Source organism: Pseudopipra pipra, chromosome 16 (assembly GCF_036250125.1).
Source record: "Pseudopipra pipra isolate bDixPip1 chromosome 16, bDixPip1.hap1, whole genome shotgun sequence".
NCBI classification, from domain to species: Eukaryota; Metazoa; Chordata; class Aves; order Passeriformes; family Pipridae; genus Pseudopipra; species Pseudopipra pipra.
Window position 1 is genome coordinate 13,876,215 of NC_087564.1, and position 9,811 is coordinate 13,886,025.

Below are 9,811 nucleotides of genomic sequence, written 5' to 3' on the forward strand. Positions count from 1 at the left end.
AAGATTTGACAAGGACCTTGTGCTTTGAGGTCAGCAAAGAAATGAGTTTGTTGTAAATCAGTCACAAGTGGCTGGTGCCCAGGGGGGGATGGCTGTGGAAGGACCTGCCAGAGGCAAGGAGGAGAGGATGTGCAACACAACTGTTGCCTGTCCATCTTATTAAAGGCTGGTTTGAGCTCTGATCCATTTCCCTGGTTCAGATAAAGGCTGACACTGAGTAGATCTGCACTATGTGAGGGAAGCTCCATAGGGCTTGGATGGAAGGATAGCAACTGGAAAGTGTCAGAAGTGCTCTGGAGCGTTTTAAGGCTCATCAGTGGCTGTGTGAGCTTGTGATGAGTCCCCTTCTTCTGACGTGTCACTGCTGAGGGCTGGGCTCCCTTTGTACCAGCACACACACAGGAATTAAGGACAGGAAGAATTTCATCCTTTAAAACACCAGATTTGAGTACAGATTGAGACACTGGATATTTGATTGGGAGTGTTCACCCACATGGCTGCTGCTTTCTTTTGCTTCTGTACCTGTAAATGGAAGGCAGTTTGCAATAATCCTGGTGTCTGATGCTCTAGTAAATGTGACTCTAAAGCAACAGTTGCATCTTAAAACACCTTTATTTTGTGTCACATTACTGTCCAGTTGATTCCTGTCTGAGCACCAACACGGTCCAATCTTCCAGATCTTTCTAAGTAAATTGTACAACAAGGTTTGACTGTTTCACAGAATCACAGAATGGCCTGGGTAGGAGGAGACAAATTTCCTTAAAAACTCCCTGCCCTGGGCAGGGACTTCTCCCACTAGACCAGCCTGGCCTTGAACACTTCCAGGGATGGGACATCCCTGGGGCTCCTGTTTGCTGTTTTGAGACTCCTGTTTGATGTGTAATGGTTCAGTTTCCTGAGTTGCTGGTAAAATGATGTCAGTTGGCTTCCCTTCTTCTCATCCCTGGTTACTGTCCCTGGAGTTGCTTCAAGAAATTGCAAAGAAAAACCAAATGGACAGCCCTTATATTTTATGATCCCATCAGTGAAAACTCTCCTGCTCCAATGCAGAGCAGAGAACTGAAACTGCCCCTCTGCTCTCTTGCAGATATTTGCTGTTCTATCACAAACAGTTCCTGGAGTATGAATAGCCTTATCCAGCAGCTTGTCAGATATAAACAAGGAAGAAAATACGCAAGCCTTCTAAATCGACACACAAACCTACCTGAAATGAAAAGACCCATTAAAAACCAACTCGCACTGAGCTGTAACAGGACCTACTTGACACTGACTCAAAGCCTGGAGAGTGAGAAATGAACAATGTCCGACGTGTGTGCGGTCCCACGAGGACAGAAAGGGGGAAAGGAGGCTGCAGTCAGTCACTTAACAGAGGAAATATAAAATGAAAGGAATGCTCTGGGTGGGGGAAATGGGAGCAGAGGAGTCCGGGCGCTGGTACATCTCCTGTGTTCCTCCAAAATGTGTGTGGGAAGGCAAAGGGTTCTACCCTCATCTCCATAAAGCATCTTCTCCATTTGGTGCTTCAGCTCCAACGACCAATCATATAACAGTTAAAATTAAAAATCCAAACCCATTTTTTTATGCATATGGGTCTGAAAGCAGTAGAGTGGAGGAGGAGGGGATGAGACAACTAAAGGACTTTGCAAGTATCTTTTTATTTGTGAATTTTAGTTATTAAATAAATACAGTATGAAACTATTAGGCTCTTTTTTTTCCAACAACCATAAAAGAAATCCTGGATTGTGGAACTGAAGCTGCAGTACTCAGACAGGTTTTCAAGCATGCCTGCTTGCACAGGTAATGTTCAATGCCATCGGACTGCTCATCAGAAGCATCAGCACAGATTCTGTTCTGTTTGAGCCCTTTTTTGTTTTGTTTTCTATAAATAGCTATTTTCTTAATTTTTTTCCTTTTATTCCCTTTTTTTCACGAGAATGAAATTCATAAATGCAACCATCAGTAAAAATGAATGAATTGGCGTGTTTATACTGTAAGAGTGGTCTTGGTTCTTTTTTTTTCTGGTTTGTTTTTTTGTTTGTTTGTTTGTTTTTAAATCCTGTGAATAAGTTTGAATTTCTCAAAAGTGCTTGTTTTGTTGTTGCTGGTTTTGGTTTGTTTTCTTCCCTTGCTGCCTTCCAAAGGTGGATTTATATATATATATATCTGACACTTGAGAGAACCTCAGTATTGAAAAATGTACCATCTGTTGGGAACGGTCGGTGCAGGGGCAGCTTTGAGCGATGGATCTGCTGCTATTGAGCCCTTCTGCAGTGCTCTAAGTAAACAACACATTTTCATGGTATGTGCTAGGCTGGTACTGGTTCCTTGTATCCTCCCACATGGATTAACTCTTCACATGCTTTTCTCCTCTTGCAGAACCACGGCCTGTGTGTCGGTGTGTGTAGCTTGGAGCTCTGGGGCCTTTTCTCCCCCTCCATCGCTGTGTCCAGGTACCAGCAGTAACTGCTCCTGTGCTGGATCTTGCTCTCAGGAGGTTGGGCTGGGGGTAGAATCGCAGCCTGTGAGAGAAACCACTCAGAACAGAGCTGAGAGAGCAAAAATAGCTTTGGTTCCCTTCCTTATGGAGAGGGCGACGAGTCAGAGTTGGGCGCCGTGTAAGTTGGTGTAAAAGTCACACCAAAAATCACAGAATCACAAAGGTTTGGGTTGGACCTTAAAGCTCATCTCATTCCACGCCCCTGCCATGGGCAGGGACACCTTCCAGTATCCCAGGTTGCTCCAAACCCTGTCCAGCATGGCCTTGGACTCTTCCAGGAATGGGGCAGCAGCAGCTTCTCTGGTCATTAACCTCTGCATAATTATCCAGCCAGCCATTCCTTGGCTTTTACCTGTGTGGAAAAACATAGAGGGGTCCAACCCTTTACGTTCTGTGCACTAGAAATGATTGATACGTGTCTAACCTCCCCCAGACACAATCTGATAAACAGGAAAACAGTAAAATAAGGGAATTGAGCATGTTTGTTTTTTGAATGAGCATCTTGCAAGAGCAGCTGAACAAAAGGGCGGTGGAATTCTTTTGATTTGCACACAGACTGGAAGAGTACGAGGAGGTTTCGTACATCAAGAGATTTCTGCGACAGCTTGTAACGGGGAAGGAGGAAGGAGCAAGGAATGGAAGCACCTCGAATGCCAGCTGAGACCCAGAGCGCTGGGTGTGGTGGGGGGGTCGCCATCCCGTCCCCTGCCTGTGTAACCCATCGTGCCTCAGAGAATTCCCAGCTGTAACTGGGAGGCTGCACAGTTTACCCGGAGCGTTCCTGTCGCGAATGGAAAATGGCTGGAGAAATGCGGATGGCTGGCGCACCCGCAGGAGGGGGGCCCCTCCTTCCTTCCCCCCTGGAATCAGGCGCGGGATCGTGCAGATGCCTGACGACGCTCTCCGCTACCTTTTAATAATGCAGCAGGCTTGCAGGGGAGGGCGAGATCAGCCTCTCCTCGTTCCCAGGGCTGCTGCATTGGCGCTCCCGCCGGTCCTGCAGCCGGAGGAGGAGCAGAGCAGCAGAGCAGCAGAGGAGCAGTGCCACCGCGCGGGCTGCCAGGAGGACTCCGGAGCCTTCGCTTTGTGGCGCCGAGGTCTGAGCCTTTGGCTGCCTTCTTAATGAATTCTTGCACGGCACACGCCCGGCCACCGGAGCGACTGCAGCCTGCTTTGTTAAGCCTTTAGAAACAAACTGTTCAGGGACGAGGCCATATGTATAAATCACCATTAGCTTTTTCCTCCCCGCCCATCTGGTGAAGGGGGCTCTGCTCTGTGCAACTGCACCGGCGCAGATGGTTTTTCGGGGGGAGCTTTCAGGGCTCTTTCTGGTTTCAAAAGCAGAATTCCTGGTGTATTAAAAGGTCTTATTCTTTTCTTCCCCCCCCTCCCCTCCTGCCATCCCACCCTACGTGTCCCTCCCCAGATTGTACCAGGCACAGTCCTGTTTCCAGCAGCAGTAAATCAGCGCAGGTTCTGAGAGGAGGGGAGAGCATTTTCCCTCTTCCTATAAGAATGGAAGAGCAGCTGCTGTCTTATGAGCAGCACTACCCCTCATGCTGCTTTCTTTCTCTCAAACACAGCCTTCTCTTGCCCTCCATCCCTTCAGAAGCAGCCGTGCAGCTCCTGTGCTGAGTTATTCCCTGGGGAGCCGGGAGGTTTCTCTGGAGCTCCCTCAACGTCTCCTGTAGGAAAACTCGGAGCACGAGTGAAGCGGAGCCTCCCCGATGTGCTGACAGACAGCAGTGACAGGCTGCCTCCTCCTCGAGTGACAACTCTGCTGCTTCAGCTGCTCACCCTCCTCATCTCGGGGAGCAGTTTGGGGTTGACTTGTTTGCTTTGAGACACATTTCATATCGACACAGCTGGGTCTGCTGGGAGGAGGCATCTGCAGAAATGACTGGAAACAAAGGCTGGTGCAGTGATGCAGGCTCATGGTGGTTGTGTGTTCTGTGACCTGCCAGCAGTGAACAGAGCCCTACATGGGGCACAAAAATATCCAGAAAATGGCTTTAGATGTATGTTCCTGACCCTCAGCCACTCGACTGTAGCCCAAGCTTTGCCTGATGCTGGTGCCCAATGGAAAAAGCAGAAATAGGAGAACTGGTTAAACCCCAGGTGGGTGCTCTTGCTGCTCAGAATTAGTGCCCTTAATTCTGTGTGACTCACCCAGCTGGAACTGTTTGTGTTCCATACATACAATGTCCTAGTATTGCAAGTGGTGTCTCCAGGTGTGATCCATTGGAGCTGCTGGCCAATGGCTGCAAATGTGATACCAAATCCATTGATTCCTCTTGGTTCTCCAGCACTAAGGATGTGTATTACTCTCACTGCTGCTTTGTTCAAGGTGCTCTGTGTTACCTGTTCTCTGCTGAAAACTGTAGTTATATTGCCTCAGGGAGGGGAGGGTGAGGGATTGCTCCCAGGGCAGGAGGAAAGCACTTGGCTTCTGATAGTGTTCTCCCCAATTTCTGGGACACTGGGCCACCTGGTGACAGGAGGAACAGCCCTGTCCCAACATGGGCTTTGCCTGGGTGTGAGAAGGTGAGTGGCCTCCTGGGCCAGCCGGAGCAGGAGCTGCCGGTGCCACGCAGGGTGAGCTCCGGCGCTCGCTGGCACAAACACTTCCCTAAAAGCTTTCTCCTTTGAATAATTGATGCCTCTTGATCCTCGAGGGATGCCCTAATTGCAAAACCGGTGGCACGGGTTCAGGTTTTAAATCCTGGTTTTAAATAAGGTTCTGAATTTCCTTGCACAGCCGTGGCTGGGGGATCCTGGAGGTGACACTTGAAGGTCCACAGGCCGCCAGAGCTGAGCTAAAGCCACATGTCCCCAGTGCTGCCCATGGGAGCTCCCTGCTGGGGAGGGGCAGTGATGAGACACCACTTCTGTTCATGAGGGTTTTCCTTCTCCTGGAACCTCCATCCTCACTGGGAAGTGCTTGGGCAGAGGGGACACAGAGTTGGGAGCTTTCCCAGTCCTGATGCAAGGGAAGGATGTGCTGGTGCTGCCCCAAGGTAGGTGCAAAACCCCTTCACCTTGAGCACTGATTCCAGCTCTGGAAGCCCTGACATGAGGGGGAAGTGGAACTGTGGAGCGAGTCCAGAGAGATTCTCTAAGGGCTGGAACCCCTCTGCTCTGGAGCCAGGCTGGGAGAGCTGGGGGTGTTCACCTGGAGAAGAGAAGGCTCCAGGGAGACCTGAGAGCCCCTTCCAGGGCCTAAAGGGGCTCCAGGAGAGCTGGAGAGGGACTTGGGACAAGGGCATGGAGTGACAGGACAAGGGGGAATGGCTTCCACTGATTGAGGGCAGGGTTAGATGGGATATTGGGAAGGAATTCTTCCTTGTAGGGTTGGTGAGGCCCTGGCACAGGTTGCCCGGAAGAGCTGTGGCTGCCCCATCCCTGGAAGTGTCCAAGGCCAGGTTGGACAGGGCTTGGAGCAACCTGGGCTAGTGGAAGGTGTCCCTGCCAGGGCAGGGGGCAGAACAAGATGAGTTTTAAGATCCCTTCCAATCCAAACCATTCTGGGTCAGCCAGTCCGGGTAGAAGCTGTTCCAGTCACTGGCAGAAGAGGGTGAAGCAACTGTGATTTGGGGGCAGAGGGAGCATCCCTCCATTCTGATCCTGTGCAGGAACAGCCACTGTGGTCACACCATGGGTGTCTTCTCTTGGGAAGGAGAACAAAAAAACTTGAAGTGGCCATCGTCAGGGCTGGGAGTGGCCCCAGCGCTTCCCGTGCTGCAGATCCCGGTGTAGGAGGGAGCAGCTCTTTCCCCAGCGTGACACAAGGTGCTGTGGCATGATTTGGTCTCTTGTACAGCAGAGCCGTGTCCAGGGAAGCAGAAGCCACAGGTTTCCACTGGCTCTGGGGCTCTGCTGCCAGTGAATCCCTCACCGACGCTGCCCGCTTCCACCAGCCGATCTGCAGAGAAACTGTGTTAGCTGAGGGGTGTTTAGGAGCAGCTTTTACCTAAGGAATGCTCCAAAGGGCTGCACTAAAGCCCATGAGGAGCTGGGCCTGGAACTGGAGAGGGCAGGCAGGTCCCAGCACTGTGTGTGTAGAGAAATAGGTAAGTAGACAATTTTTTTGGAAAGGCAGGGGAGAAGAGGAGGAGGAAGAATAAAAACTTTTCCATGTTGGATTCCTCCACGTTATCCTTTCACTATTTTTTCTCCTTAATGCAAGGACTTGTGAAAGCCCCTCTGGCTCCAGAGCTAAAACTGGGTGTTCCTGGGATAGGTGGTTCATTTTGGCAGAGGGTTGGCTTTGGATGGAGAGTGGAGAGGTGCTGGTGGATGGTGCAGCTCCAGCCCTGTGTGGCAGCAGGAAGGTGTGCCTGGGACTTCGTGGGGAGTGACTGAGAAGGGGATTACGGAGGAGAATTGGAGCACAGGGGTCCAGTCCTGCTCCCCTTCCAGTCTCAGGCTGAATGACATTGCCCATCACTGGCTTTACTTTATCTCCCTTTCCCTCTTAGGATCTGGCTCTGTTTCCTGCCCCTCCAGCAGTGCCTGGGAGCCTGAGCCTGCCCACCACCCTCTCCCAGTCCCCCCAGTACATCCAGCACCCACCTTTGGCAGAGTCCTCCCTGCAGTGGCAGGTCCCAGCGCCGGCTTGGCAGGAGCCCACCTCTCCCTTCCTGCGTAGGTGTGTCCAGCCCAGGAGCAGGGAGCAGATGAGGGCGCAGAGGCAGAGCCCCAGCAGCAGATACACCACGAGCCACGGCTCCTGCTCCGCACACGCCTTCTGCTCCAGCACGGCCTCGGGCGACGGAGGAGAGGCTGCGGGTCAGGCAGAGGTGGGTGAGCTCAGACACCCCTCGGGTATGTGATTCCCTCACTGACTTTTGATAACACTCGTGCTCTCCACTGGGAAATAATCTGAGGGCAGCTGTGTACCCCTCTGTCTGCCGGCATTTCTCTTCCAGGGTGAGATAGAGGAGATCCCTTCCCACACCCCGTGCACAGCCTTCCCCCACCTCCAGGGATCATTTCACTGACTCAACCCCCGTGTGGGACTTGTAGGTCTTGGGATCTACCAGTCCCTTCTCACTCCCCCTCCTTGAGGGCTGAAGGCGGCTCAGCCAGGTGGGATCTGCAGGTGCCAGTCCTGCTCTGGCTGGTGGAGCTGACAGGCCTGTAAATCACTGGCACACAGGGAAAAGGCACTGCAGCCCCCCCCCTCCCAGGACGAAGAGCAGGGTGGGCTTTGCTGCCCCTTCCCCAACTCCAGTCCTGTAACCTGGCTCCTCTTCCAGCCCAGCCCCCGGTCCCTCCCCATCGCACTCACGTTCGCAGGACGGGGCACATTCCTTGGGGTGCTGCCCACAGATGGTGCTGCACTCGATGCAGCTTCTCACGAGGTCATCGTAGTAGAATCCAGGGGTCTTGTTGCAGTCCATGGACTCTGCAGGAGAGGAGGGAGATGAACACGGTGTCCTCAGCACATCCTCCCACAAGAGGCTCCCAAAGCACCCTCCCAGCACCCCTGGGCACCCGGATTCCTGAGAGGACGAGCCCGAGCTCACGGTTCCGATGCACTGCCATAAGCATGGACAACCTCTCCAGGACTGGCAGGGTGACAGATCCACGGGATTTGGGGTGGTGTTTGGCTGGGTGGTGAATACTGGGGAAAGGCATCTGCTGGCAGCTGCACAGGGAGGGAATGGTTGCAGCCAACTGTACCCACCTGCAGCTGGGAGCTCCTGGCTGCTGCTTTTAGAGCTGCTGCTGCCCTGGGGCTTGCACAGCTTTTTGGGACATACCAAAACCTGCCTGAGCCCTGGCTCAGAATGCTGGGGGTGGCATCTCTGTCCTCAACAGAGAGACGTGACTTGTGGCTGCGTGTGCAGGGCTGTGTCCCCTGAGCCCTGGGACAGGGTGGAGCCATCCCAGACTGTGGTTCACCAGGGAGGAAAGGGGCACTGCACAGGGTCTGGGTGCAAAGTGCATCTGTCCCTTTTCCTCCTCCCCACCTGTTACACAACGCCTCAGAGCCTGTACCAGCTCAGGGCCCATGATTCAGCCTCGCAGACCTACAGCTTGGGTTTATCATTATCCACATCCACTGAACCTGATGGCTCTCCAGGCCCTGCCTTTGGAGGGTGGGGTGACACCAGTGGGGGACATGAGTGTTAATGCAGCCCTGTGACCCCAGAAGGGAGCAAGCAGTATAGTGGGCAACTCCATCCTGGTCTGTGCTGAGCCAGTGCCAGCCCCAGCCCATTGCTGGAAGCCGTTGCATTTTTGCGACATTTTGGCTCATTTTTTGAGCCGAAAAGTCCCGCATTTTTGGCCCAAAGTTTTGCTAAGCTGAGCTGGCTCAGAGCCTACCCTGAGGTTCATCCCAGGGTCTGATCCTCCCTCCCAGCTTTGCCCCATCCCTGCCTGCTCCATCCCAGAACAGCCCCGTGGTACCCATGACTGCCCTGCTGGCACTCACCGCACACGGCATCACACCTCCTGGCTGTGGGCCGGCCACACACGAGGCTGCAGGGGATGCACTGGGAAACGAGGGTGTCCCAGTACTCCTGGTTGGTGCAGTTGTTCATGGCATCCCGCCCCACACGTGTCCCATCCATGGCTGCGGAACGAGAGGCACAGGTAGGTACGGGGTGGCCACCACGGGGCTGCTCTGCAGCCACCTCATCCCTTTCTAGGGCTGGGATCGCTCACAGGGGGACCAGAAACGCGACCCAAGTGAGCACTGGTGACGTTTTCCGAAACAAATTTTAGTTCTGGAAACTTCTGAATTCCTCTGTGGCTCCGAGGTGGTTCGTGTGTCATTTCTGACATCTCTCTTGGGTGTTATGGCATCACAGTGAAACCCCATCTGATGTGTAAGACTCTCCGAAGCAGCAGGAGGGACGTGTCCCTAGGAGAGCTTTAGTGCCACCTGAGATGGTGCTCCTGTCCCTGTGACGGGCTGTTTGCCCCACCATCCCCTGCCATGGTGCTCCCAGTGCCTGTGTCTGCTGGGTGTGACACCAAAGACACAGAAACGAGGCATGAGCAGCCCTCAGCAGCCCAAAAATCTGGTCAACAACTTACACTTGATGAACACCGTGCCGGGTTAACGCCACGTGCGGGGTCTGCGGCCACGGAGCAGCTGCAGGAAGCTCTAACCCAGCACGGGGGCGGCCGTGGTGGAAATGTGCTCTTTGCTGACTGAGAGGGCTCGTGGGACACCACATCCCTCAGCAGAACCGTGCCAGGAGCCGCAGCTGTTTCCTGCACCGGTGGGTGATGCCGGTGCCGACGGGGCCCAAAAGGGTTAAAACTCTCCGAAGGTGCGGAATTGGCCCCCGCCTGCCC

At 53.4% G+C, this 9,811-nt stretch overlaps 2 protein-coding genes across 4 annotated transcripts in view; one reads left to right on the plus strand and one right to left on the minus strand.

Moving 5' to 3' along the window:
- Positions 1 to 1,698, plus strand: part of USP22 (ubiquitin specific peptidase 22) — a 95,246-nt gene extending 93,548 nt beyond the window's left edge. For all 3 annotated transcript variants that reach the window (XM_064673267.1, XM_064673266.1, XM_064673268.1), the window contains one exon: positions 1,088 to 1,698. In XM_064673267.1, the coding sequence (XP_064529337.1) occupies positions 1,088 to 1,130 (43 nt within the window). In that variant the 3' untranslated portion in view covers positions 1,131 to 1,698. The remainder of the gene's footprint in view (positions 1 to 1,087) is intronic.
- A 4,329-nt stretch (positions 1,699 to 6,027) lies between these two features.
- On the minus strand, positions 6,028 to 9,198 carry TNFRSF13B (TNF receptor superfamily member 13B). Its single transcript, XM_064673269.1, has 4 exons — positions 8,940 to 9,198; positions 7,788 to 7,904; positions 7,070 to 7,279; positions 6,028 to 6,419 (listed from the first exon to the last, which is right to left on the minus strand). The coding sequence occupies exons 1-4, from the start codon at positions 9,076 to 9,078 to the stop codon at positions 6,145 to 6,147; spliced, it is 741 nt and encodes a 246-aa protein (XP_064529339.1). The 5' UTR covers positions 9,079 to 9,198; the 3' UTR covers positions 6,028 to 6,144.
- Positions 9,199 to 9,811: the final 613 nt, after the last annotated feature.

Bases quoted from the DNA above. Each gene is read 5' to 3' on its own strand.
- TNFRSF13B (XM_064673269.1), bottom strand. From the start codon at position 9,078: ATGGATGGGACACGTGTGGGGCGGGATGCCATGAACAACTGCACCAAC. The intron at 7,905-8,939 runs GTGAGTGCCAGC...CCTCTCCTGCAG, and splicing joins GAGGTGTGATGCCGTGTGCG to AGTCCATGGACTGCAACAAG. The intron at 7,280-7,787 runs GTGAGTGCGATG...CCTGACCCGCAG, and splicing joins ATGTGCCCCGTCCTGCGAAC to CCTCTCCTCCGTCGCCCGAG.